Raw genomic sequence first — 12,501 nt, forward strand, 5'->3', positions numbered from 1 at the left:
TGAGGACATGCTGCTAGTGGGAGCCATGAGGACATGATACTGGTGGGAGCCATGACGACTTGCTGCTGGTGGGAGCCATGACGACTTGCTGCTGGTGGGAGCCATGGCGACATGCTGCTGGGGGGAGCCATGACAGCATGCTGCTGGTGAGAGTGCCCTCTCTAGCACCTATGGGAAGTCATGAGGACATGCTGCCGGTGGGAGCCATGACAACATGCTTCTGGTAGCTGCTCCACCTCTAATGTCACCTATTGTCATACCGTAACGGGACGGTGCATTTCCAGCAGTGTGATGGTGATATAGGCGGCCAAGGCAACTTCATCATTCACTCCTCCCTGGAAGAAAACAAATGCATTATCCACAGATGTCTGTTATGTAACAACATGAATTCATTCCACAGGCACGTCCCTGACAGTACTGGGTTCCTTAACCTCCTGAGCGATAATCCCGAGCTGAGCTCGGGGTATATCGCGCAGGAGGATTTCTCAGGCCCTGGTGGGCCGATTTGCATAATTTTTTTTTTGTTACACGCAGCTAGCATTTTTCTAGCTGCGTGTAACTTCCACTTGCCGCCGCTCCGCGCAGCCCCCCCCCCCCTCCCCGACCCCTTGCGCAGCCTGGCCAATCAGGCCAGGCAGCGCTGAGGGGTGGATCGGGACTCCCTCTGACGTCACGACGTCCAAGACGTCGGTGACGTCATCCCGCCCCGTCGCCATGGCGACCGGGGAAGCCCAGCAGGAAATCCCGTTCTAAACGGGATTTCCTGCTTACTCTGATCGCCGAAGGCGATCGGAGTGGGTGGGGGGATGCCGCTGCACTGCGGCTATCATGTAGCGAGCCCTGGGCTCGCTACATGATTTAAATTTTTTTTTAAAAAAATAGTGCTGCGCCACCTCCTGGGCGATATAATTGTATCGCCCAGAGGGTTAAGCTACGCATTCATCGTGAAAGATTCTTGTCACCTGAAACGATCACTCATTTCATCATTTCAGGTGACAGATTGCTGAAGTGCACTGTACAAACACTTCACAGCTCTCTGCTGCACAACTTCCTCTGTCCTATAGAGACAGGAAGGTGAGCAGGAGGCAATAAAAGTCTAGCGTGTGTAAAAAATTCTACCAATATTTTTAAAAACTTAAACCCCCCAGTGACCAGGCCATTTTTTTTACAAAATAGACCATTGTAGCTTTAAAAGGGAAGGTTCAGGGAGGGTATTGAAAAAATAAAAATCAATTTCCACTTACCTGGGGCTTCCTCCAGCCCGTGGCAGGCAGGAGGTGCCCTCGTCGCCGCTCCGCAGGCTCCCGGTGGTCTCCGGTGGCCGACCAGGTCGGGTCGGCCACCGGAGACCACCGGGAGCCTGCGGAGCGGTGGCGAGGGCACCTCCTGCCTGCCACGGGCTGGAGGAAGCCTCAGGTAAGTGGAAATTGATTTTTATTTTTTCAATACCCTCCCTGAACCTTCCCTTTAAGGGCTCGCTGCAGGCCTTACAACTCAACACACAAGTGATTCCCCCCAGGGGTCTAGTCCTGGGAAAAGAAGTAAGTGGACTGACTTGCGGCGCGCCAAAAATGGGCGTGGTCAAGCACACCATGGGCGTGGTCATGGGTGGAGCCAAATATTCATGACCTTAGCAGTGGTGTAAAAGGTCTGCCGAGGAAGTTTGAGCTCTGCTGTAGTGTATCCCCCAAAAATAGATGTAATCTGACAGCAATTCACCAAAAAGACACATAATGTGGTAGAAGTTCCTCCAAAATACAGATAATATGGAAGTGGTTCCCCCAAAATAGACAATGTGGCAGCAGCAGTTCCACCAACATACACATAATTTGGAAGCAGTTCCCCAAAATACGCGAAACCTGGCAGCGGATCACCCAAAATACACGCAACACCCAAAGGACATATAATCTGGCAGTAGTGGTCCCCCAAACATACATAATCTGGCAGCAGTCGTTCCCCTAACATACACATAATCTGGCAGCTGTTCCCCAAAATAGGTACCCCCAGGTAGCCAGGTCTATAGGTGTCCCCAGTATAAGTAGCCATGAGTATAGTAGTCCCCAGTATATGTAGCCAGAGGTATAGTTGCCCAGTATATGTAGTCAGGGGTATATGTGCCCAGTATATATAGCCAGGGGTATATGTGCCCAGTATATATAGGCAGGGGTATATGTGCCCAGTATATATAGCCAGTGGGATATGTGCCCAGTATATACAGCCAGTGGGATATGTGCCCAGTATATATAGGCAGAGGTATATGTGCCCAGTATATGTAGCCAGTGGGATATGTGCCCAGTATATGTAGGCAGGGGTATATGTGCCCAGTATATGTTGCCAGGGGTATATATGCCCAGTATATGTCACCATGGGTATATATGCCCAGTATATGTAGCCAGGGGTATATATGCCCAGTATATGTAGCCAGGAGTATATATGCCCAGTATATGTAGGCAGGGGTATATGTGCCCAGTATATGTCGCCAGGGGTATATATGCCCAGTATATGTTGCCAGGGGTATATATGCCCAGTATATGTAGCCAGGGGTATACATGCCCAGTATATGTTGCCAGGGGTATATATGCCCGTATATGTAGCCAGGGGTATATATGCCCAGTATATGTAGGCAGGGGTATATGTGCCCAGTATATGTGCCCAGTATATGTAGCCAGGGGTATATGTGCCCAGTATATGTAGCCAGGGGTATATATGCCCAGTATATGTAGCCAGGGGTATATGTGCCCAGTATATGTAGCCAGGGGTATATATGCCCAGTATATTTAGGCAGGGGTATATATTCCCAGTATATGTAGCCAGGGGTATATATGCCCCGTATATGTAGGCAGGGGTATATGTCCCCAGTATATGTTGGCAGGTGTATATGTCCCCAGTATATGTAGGCAGGGGTATACAGTATGTGCCCAGGTAGCCAGGGGTATATGTGCCCAGGTAGCCAGGTGTGCCCCCACCCGGAGGGAGCAGAGCAGAGAAGGAGAGCTATGGGGACAGTGGGGATGGGCGGACATCCCCCCCCCATCCCTCACCTTCGTGCTCCCCTTCCTGCCTCTGCCCTCCAGTGTTGTGAAGTGTCGGGCCCGGCGGCGAAAGTGGGCGGAGACTTACCTCGTTCCAGCCGCAAGGGACGCTCCGCTCTGTGTGCGGCTAGTCTGGTCTTCTAGCCGCACACAGAGCGGAGCGTCCCTTGCGGCTGGAAGAAGGCGGAAAGTCTCCGGCCACTTTCGCCGCCGGACCCGACATTTCAAAACGCTGGAGGGGAGAGGCAGGAAGGGGAGCACGAAGGTGAGGGATGGGGGGGAGGGGGAGATGTTTTTTTTGGACAAATATTTAGGTTTTCCTTTTTTTATAGTACTGTATATTTCCCTATTTCTTTAAAAAATGTTTTACACCTCCCTCCCTCCGCCAGCTAGTCAGCGTGATCGGCTGTCATAGGCTTTAGCCTATGACAGGGGATCACTTTTGTGTGTCTCAGGGGGACATCCGTGTCACACGGCTGACCCCAGTACAGCGCTGCCTTAGATCTCAGCATTGTGCTGTGTTATTAGATGGTGGTTTCACCTTCTAACAGTCTCCTAGTGGCAATCGCCGCTGGGATTCTGATGGCGGAGCAGAGCTCCGTCATTCGAGTGAGGATGCGCGTGCATCGGTGCATGCGATCCCCTGCAATCTCCGCCCTTAGCACTTGGCATGGAGAGGTCCTGGGGCCGCTGCTCTGCTCACGCAGCAGTCGTTTAGCGGTTAATATATACCGTGTGTGTCACCCATGCAGGCTGGGCTAGCCAGTATTTGGAACCTGGAACGCATGGGGCTAAATGCATACATAATAAAAGGGCGCCTGGAAATGTTGGCGCTCAGGAAAGCAGATAGTAAAATATTGGTAAATGTATCAATATTCTACTGTTAATGTGTAAAGGAGGATCATAAAATATCAGTATCAAATTCCAATATTTTACTATGGCTAAACCTAACCCTACTCTCACAGAGAACCCTCCCACTACACCCTTTCTAATAGAAACAGCTCCCCTTCCCTACCCACTTTTGGCCTCTGACGAAGCAGGGGAAAGGCTGTCAGGCCATCCTTGTTCACTTCCTAATGTAGCCTTGCTGTACTTTTTGGATTAAAAATTACACTGAAGCATCAGACTGATGCCCGACCTGCTTTCCTTCTCCGTACTGGATCTATGTCTAGGGATGAGCGTAATGACTTAATTACGAATTTCCGAAATTTCGCGAAATTACTACAATTACGATTTTAGCAGTAATCGAAATTTCGTAATTTTCGCAAATTACGCAAATTTTCGTAATTACGATTACGAAATTTAGTATTTTAAAGTTTGCAAAGGTTTCTATCCCTCTAGATGCCTAAAATGAATAACCAACCAACTCCTCCTCCTCCTCCTCCTCCTCCTCCTCCTCCATCCAGGAAAAGACATGCCTGGATGGAATCGAACCTGTAACCTTGCTGTTACCAGCCAGACACACTAACCAATTGCACCACAGCCAGGCTAGCTGTGACCTAACTCTACATGGCTATCTGGGGCTCTGTTGGCTCTGTTTGGACAACTGTTGAACGCAAAAGGAAAAGACATGCCTGGATGGAATCGAACCTGTAACCTTGCTGTTACCAGCCAGACGCACTAACCAATTGCACCACAGCCAGCCTAGCATTTAGCATTGTGAAACCATCCTCTGCTAGGCATGATTTCATTTTTGCACCTCACTCTATCGCATGGTCCATGGTCCAATCACAAAGCCCTGCACCCAGCATGTGTCTCATATGACTGTCTACAAGTAAGATTTAGGTTAGCAGTCTATTTAGTGTGTGTTTGGTGGTATGGTGGTGAGCATAGCTGTCTTCCATGTGGTTGGCCTGGGTTTGATCCCTGGACATGTCATGAATGTGAGTATGGTTTTGAAATACTACAGATCTCTGGAGAGAGAGAGAGAGAGAGAGGGAGGAGGAGGAGGAGGAGGAGGAGGAGGCTGGCTGTGCTATTCATTTTAGGCATCTAGAGGGATAGAAACCCTTACAAACCTGAAAAAGTAAAATTTCGGTTGGAGACATGAAATTCGTCATTACGGGAGTGAAATTTCGATTACGAAATTGTAAATTACGATTTGAAAATTAATTACGAAATTACGAATTTGGGTCGTAATGTTAAATTTCGCATTCGTAATAAAAGCAGTTCGAAATTTCGAAAATTTCGGCTCATCTCTATCTATGTCTAGTCACTGGTGGTGAGCACAGACAAGTGTAGTCTTCAGTATCCAAGTGTTTTTCTCCAGCATGCTACGAGTGCCAGTCACTCTTTTCCACCTATTGCAATAACCCCCCCCCCCCCCTCCACAGTACTAACACCCAACCTGATGCCTAACCCTAATAAATATGCTTCCCATGGAGCCTGTGCTCCATTTTTGTCAGCATAGTGACTCCCCTGTCCCGGCGCTCCGCTCCAGTCCATGCTTCATCCTCACTGGGGTGTCTCTTCTCAGTGACCCGGCGCACATAATTACATGTACAGGCCATGGAGAAGAGACAGCCAGTGGGGGCAAAAATGGCAAGCACAGATGTAGCAGCGTACCGGGGCAGGTGAGTTGCTATGCTATACCCAAAAATAGGGTCTCGGGGATCACAAGCAAGTCAACAGTAGACTGGGGGGGGGTTGGCTGTATCGCTTGAGGGCCTATGGTAGCTCCAGCACTGCCAGTCGGCATTCTTACCTGCAAAGCATTATTAAAGAGATTGCCAATGTTCTGGAAGCAGCCATTTTCTTTCTGTCGCTGTGAGAGCCAGGCTAACGAGTCTGATATGTGCTTTGGATCAATGAATATGTGTGACTGAGCCCTGGCGAAGGACCTCAACACGAAAGCTGTCAGCCTATAGAGAGAAACGGCTGTGAGTCAAAGTTAAACTGACTGCAGAGGATGCAAAATGGCAGCTCCTCTTTTAAACATTTCATTCATTTATCTCACCCTGATAGTTGTCTTTCCCAAGCACAGAGTACATGTGGTGCACAGTTACCATCCATGGGACCAACGTTCAGTAACCAGAAGAGGTAGTCATTCCCTAAACTCCTTAGTTCTCCTATTTCTCTATTGGACAAATGAAAGTCCTCTCACTTGTAAATATCCCGGGTAATAATTTATCTAGTGTGATATTCAGAGCACAATTAAAGGGGCACTACAGCGAAAAATTGTAAAATTTAAAATATGTACAAACCTATACAAATAAGAAATACATTTTTTTCCAGAGTACAATGAGACATAAATTGCTTTTCTGCTATGTTGCTGTCACTTACAGTAGGTTGTAGAAATCTGGCAGAAGTGACAGGTTTTGGACTAGTCCATCTCTTTATAGGGGATTCTCAGGGATATATTTATTTACAAAAGCACTTAGTGAATGGCAGTAGCTCTGTCCAACTGCCAAAAAACTGTGTAGGGAGCAGGGAAGCTGGCCAGCATCATTGTTTAAATCCTTTTTAGGGAATATCTTTATAAAGAATAAAAGCCTTGCTGAGAATTCCCTATGAAGAGATGGACTAGTCCAAAACCTTTGGCTTCTGTCAGATTTCTGCTACTTACTGTAAGTGACAGCAACATAGGAGAAAAATCATTTATGGCTCATTTTACTCTGGAAAAAACATACTTCTTATTAGTCTATGTTTGCACATATTTTAAAATGTTTCGCCATAGTGCCCCTTTAACTGTTCAAGAAGGCAGGTGCTCTCCATGGTGCTGATTTTTTACTGGCACTGTCAGAAGATGCCTGATTTTCAGGAAACCTTTCATTCAACTTGTCATGCTGTGGCCCACCGAAGGGATTTCCTCCCACTTCCTGTTCCAGTCAGAGGTGTCATCCAGAACAGGAAGTGAGGTGAAATATCTGAAATATCCCCACAACAAAAGCCTGGTAATGTATGCTACACGCAATAAACGTCTAACACTAATAAATCTTGTTAGTAACGTACTGGAGAATGCAGCAGTTTGCCTACCAGGTATTCGCCTGTGAAAATCGGGATCCAAAGACGCTGTAAGAACCATCTGGCTGTTTGTACATCAGCTGCCTCTGATATCCTGTAAGATAACATAGAAGAGTTAGAAGGAAATAAAATAACGCAAGGTAGCTGGGGCGCCTGAGCCACACTCCAGGGTGGAGTTTGGTGTAGTGCAGCCCACATTTAGCACAAGGGAATGGAGCTGCCCATTTCTGGGCATGGTAGAGGATGGTTCTGTGTGGGCTGCTCTGTAAACTGACACAATACATCACCCGCGGCAACATGAAAATATGACATCTGCCACTTCTAAAGCTTTAACCACTTAAGGACCACAGGCTTTACGCCCACCAGTGACCAGGCTATTTTTTTTTACAAATTAGGCCACTGCAGATTTAAGTACATTTGTCTATTTTATTTTTTATTTTTTCCAAGCCCTCCCTCCCCCCTGCCAGCCAATCACCGCGATCGGCTGTCACAGGCATCGGCTCCTAAGTCTCCCAGGGGGACAGCCAAGTGATACGGCTGTCCCCAGTACAGCGCTGCCTTAGATCGCAGCGCTGTACATTGTAAATAGATGGCGGTTTTGCCATCTAACAGTCCCCTAGCGGCGATCGCAGCTGGGAGACTGATGACGGAGCGGAGGTTCATCATTCAATCGGAGATGCACGTGCACCGGCACGTGCGATCCTCTGCAAAACACGCCCCCAGGACTTCACGCCAATTGGTGTTGAGCGGTCCTAGGGGAGCTGCCGCGTTCATGCTAATTGGTGTAGAGTGGTCGGCAAAGTAGTTAAAGGTGCCCATTAATGATACAATTGCACGAACAATTGACTGTATGATCAATCGGATCGGGTTCCATCAATCCAAATTTCGGAACGATTCATTGATTGGATTTATTATTATTATGTAGCGCCCACATCATCCGCAGCGCTGTACAGAGTATATTGTCTTGTCACGTAAATGTCCCTCAGAGGAGCTCACAATCTAATCCTTACCATAGTCATACGTTTTGCAATATCATGTAGTGTATGTATTGTCGTCTAGGGTATTACCTCAGCGACATAGACTCAAATGGTCAGTATCCAGTAGAAAAAATGGTTTACTCGTACACGCCAAAAAATGTAACGCATTTTAAGAGCATTTACCAGCTTCATCAGGCAATCAGTTAGGAGTAACTGGTTTGGGGTTCTGAGCAACCAAAAGCACCTCCGTGTCACTGGATACTGACTGTTTAAGGTCATAAAACATGGGTGATCATCATAATCTTTACGCACAAAGTGTAGCCACAAAAACACCTGGTCTGAAGCATGGACCCCTTTATCAGAGGGAGTCAAGTAGTATTTTTTGCCCCCTTACAGCACTGGACCCCCCTGCAGTCGCAGGAGCTGCTCCCATGTAGTTACACCTCTGCTTACAGGAACCCAGAGGGGTCAGACAATGTCCATCGAGGATAATAAGAGCAATTAAGTTTCAATGGAAGGTCACTGAATTAATTATATACAGTGCGATTTGCAATTTTCCTCTTGGAAGACGACCCCTGTGTGCGAAGGGGAATCCCCCCCCCCCCCCCATATCCCGCATTGTTTGTGAGCTGTCCCCTCTGCATGTGGCAGTACGGGTAACATATATGATGGCAGCACTGTCATGTGACCTACAGACTGACATCTCTCACCGGTGTTCAGGTGGGTCAGAGCTTTTGATTTGAGGTCTGGAGTCAGCTGACCGGTGCTATTCAGATACTCCAGCACGTAGATGTTTGGCGTAAAAAGGGCGATGTTCTGCTCTCCACATCCAGATGGCATCTGCAGCAGGTTACCTAGATTCTGCATGGCGGTGCCCATGATGTCACCTGAAAGGGAAGAACACGCAAAATTATTCAATGCCAACTCAATGCAACATGTTCCGTAATAGACACCTGTCTAAATAAGTTCCTCCCTGTGCTAATAGACATGGACCAGGTTGGCTTTATCTCCAACAGACAACCATCGGACAATGTCCGCTGTAACCTGCTACTTATTAACATGGTAACCTGAACAAGAGCCCTCTTGTATTGTTGAGCCTGGACATGGAAAAGGCTTTCGACAACCTGGCCTGGCCCTTTCTATTTGCAGCCATGTCTAATGTGGGTATATCTGGCAACTTCCTCTGTCTCACTTGCTCCCTATATTCCCACCCCACCGATATCCTGAAATTGCCCACCCTTATGCTCTCAACCATAGCCATTCAGAAAGGCACAACGCAGGGATACCCCTTGTCCCCTGCTCTATTTACATTGGCCGTCAAACCTATGGCTCAGCAGATTAGGGCCAGGCCCGAGGCAGAGGTGAGAGAGGCTCCAGCCTCAGGGCGCAGTGTACAAGGGGCCCACAACTCACTCAGCTATCATTCCCCTATTGTGCTTGAAGCAGAGAGAGATAAGAAAAGGGGATACATGGCAGTGACTGCAAGTCAGATAACTAGAAATTAAGGTGCTGGGGGCCCTGCGGCACCTCTTAGTCTACCAGCAATCAGTGTGTGACGGCTGGGGTGGGAGGGGTGGAGGGGCCCACTTTGGTGTCTCAGCCTTGCAGCAGATCCAATTGCACTTTTACCCCTAAAATAAGTCTCTTCACCGATGACATCAATTCCTGACCTTTTGTCTATTCTCAATAAATTTGGCGAGATATCTGGGCTAAAAATTAATCTAGCAATGAAAAAAATTGTAATGTGTGTGGGCAACTTTAGGAAAACTTTTTGGCAAACTCACCAATCACGGAGAAGTGGGCGCGGCCTGATCCCTCCACGACCTGTTCCGGGAGCTTCAGAGAAATCTTCTCTGTTGTATCAGAGCCTAAATATAAGAATGAGTTATTAAAGCACATTCCATTTTCTACCTAGTGTGCAAAATCACAATCTGTAAGAGATCTGCTACATACAGGCCTTAAGCTGAATATTCACCTGACGGCACAGAAAGATGGATCCCAGCGACGTCCCCCAATGACGAGCGGTACCCGATCCATCTCCCTGCCCCCGGGGAACACGCAACGTCACGCGATGACACATGATAGGTGCGACGAGAGTTCAAACGATTGCGGCACTTTGCATGGGAGCTGTTGGGGATCTTAAAGATCTGATCCACAGTGTTTATAGCCCTGCGCGTTGCCAAGCGCCGTTTGTGTAATCTCGTGCCTGTACTCATGTCTCCAGATAACAGAAATGATTGCTCGTTGCATGAAAAATCACTGGTCGGCAGAAAAATCGTCATAGAAATCGCTTAGTGGGGGTGGGCCTTTTCTTAGAACTTTTAAAAAAATTTTTAACAGATTTTTGTTTGTGCTGTTTCTTAATTTTGGAAATAAGCTTGGCCAGGCCCGGATTTATATCACAGAAGCCTATAGGCACAGAGGTTCTGGCAGCCTAGACTTTGCCCTCCATGAACCTACAAACCCCTATCGAACCGCAATACAAGTGTGCTGACTGACTGGCCCAGCTGTTGCATCCTTACATCCCTTGCCTGTCATAGGTAGCTACAGGTACTCAGTGTTAAGTGGCCAGAGGTACCCCCAATTTTACGTTGCTAGAGGTGCCTTCGACTGAAAGGACATCTCATCAGTGGAATGCCAAGAGCCCTGTGAGTAATCTAATTTACGCTTCGCTTTGGACTCTGCGTAGGGAAGGAGGGATGAGGCACTCAGGGAGGAGATTGAGCCGCCTTTCCATCATCATACGCCTGTAGGCACGAGCCTACACTGCCTTATGGTAAATCCAGCAATGAGTTGGGCTTCAATTCACAAAGGGCTGTTAGATTAAAAAATTTTTTTTTAAATACAGTTCGGTAAAATATCACATTTGGTATTTTAGACTTTTTCCCCCAAATTTGCAAAGATTTTCACAGGTGCGGTAGAAGTTCAGTAATTTAGTGAGAAATGTTGCTTCAATTCGCTAAGCCCTGTTTGCAGGGGCGTAGCAATAGGGGTTGCAGAGGTAGCGACCGCATCGGGGCCCTTGGGCCAGAGGGGTCCCGAAGGACCCTCCCTCAACTACAGTATTAGCTCTCTATTGATCCTGTGCTCATAATAATCACTTCTATAGATACTTTGAATAGTGGTAATCCTTAACAAACTGTTCCCCATCCCCTTCTTGCACCTCTGACACTGTAGTTGCCATTGGCAGGTTTTGGTGCGCCGTATCAATTGTTATGTATAGAGTGCTTGGGGGGCCCCAATGTAAAACTTGCATCGGGGCCCACAGCTCATTAGCTACGCCACTGCCTGTTTGGTATGAAGTGGAGAGTGGAGTAGGTTTCTGCAGCAAGCTGTGCGGACTGGTCTGCATTAGTTGCTCCTATGTTGGAGAGGAAAAGGATTCCTGCATCCCTTTAGATGTGCTTACTGTACATGCCACTAGTCTTCTCTTCTGTGTATGACTATATAGATCTGCACATCTAAAGTCATGCAGAAAAGTCTCACTTAATGTCTCCTTCTCCTGCTCTCACTGTCATGATGGCCCACCCGCAAGTGCATTGGATCGAATGGGGTGAGAAGCAGGAGGGGGAGGCTCTTCCTATTGGCTCTCTGTCCTCTGCTGTCTGTCAATGCTATCGCATGCTATCTTCCACTTTCTGTCAGATCGGAGCTGGAGGTAAATACCGAACATCTCTCACAGCTTTACTGCATGCTCACATCTTTGTAAATTGACATTTACTGACACACGAGGTGTTTACTGCGCAATTCGGTAATTTAGCTCAATGGTCATAAATTTCAGCTTGCCATGCGGTAATAGCCTTAGTGAATTGACATGTCACTAAATGTTCGATAAAATCAGCTGTTTTCTGTGGACAATGTTTTGTGACTTGAAGCCCTTGGGCCTGATTCACTAAAACGTGATAACTCAAATATCACACCTTATCAAAGATATCACACTGTATAAATGTGAACCCGCCTTATCAGAGTAGCATAGCGAGCGCTACGAACTTGCAGGGGCTCAGGGCAGGACAAGTACCATTGCCAATTAGCAGGCATAAGTTTGAAGCGCTCGCTATGCTACTCTGATGAGGCATGTTAACTTTGATAAGGTGTGATATCTTTGATAAGGTGTGATATCTTTGTTAAGGTGTGATATTTGAGTTATCACGGTTTAGTGAATCAAGCCCTATGAGTGATAAAGGAAACCTGGTGGGAACTTCAAATTGAATAAAAAGATCAGAGACCACACCTGTATTGCAGATCATGGCTGAGTGCGTCTCCTCTTTCTCCACCCCCTCTGCCTGTAATAAAAGACAAACAAAAAACATAATGTTTCGTTTTAGTGTTCTGCAGTCTGTACAGCATTCATAAATCCTTATACATTTTCCAGGGTTCATTTAGGTAGATGCTATGGGCAGATTTTGCACATACTGAGTAGTGATGAGCACAAATTTCGCATAAACGTAATTTTGCATAATCGTAACTCACAATTAAGAAGCAAAATTGTAATGCGAAATTTGGGGTAAAATCGTAATTAATTGTGTTGG

The 12,501-nt window shown here is 47.1% G+C and overlaps 1 protein-coding gene and 1 long non-coding RNA gene across 2 annotated transcripts in view; one reads left to right on the forward strand and one right to left on the reverse strand.

The window, feature by feature from the left end:
- LOC137535726 (alpha-2-macroglobulin-like) overlaps window positions 1-12,501 on the reverse strand; it is a 118,594-nt gene that overhangs the window by 32,149 nt on the left and 73,944 nt on the right. The window contains 6 exon segments of the mRNA XM_068257597.1: window positions 261-335; window positions 5,737-5,893; window positions 7,008-7,089; window positions 8,683-8,859; window positions 9,757-9,840; window positions 12,204-12,255. Coding sequence (XP_068113698.1) covers window positions 261-335; window positions 5,737-5,893; window positions 7,008-7,089; window positions 8,683-8,859; window positions 9,757-9,840; window positions 12,204-12,255 — 627 coding nt within the window.
- LOC137535728 (uncharacterized) overlaps window positions 1-12,501 on the forward strand; it is a 61,061-nt gene that overhangs the window by 12,937 nt on the left and 35,623 nt on the right. The gene's annotated exons all lie outside the window — the stretch shown is intronic.

Source organism: Hyperolius riggenbachi, chromosome 10, assembly GCF_040937935.1.
Source record: "Hyperolius riggenbachi isolate aHypRig1 chromosome 10, aHypRig1.pri, whole genome shotgun sequence".
Lineage (NCBI taxonomy): Eukaryota > Metazoa > Chordata > Amphibia > Anura > Hyperoliidae > Hyperolius > Hyperolius riggenbachi.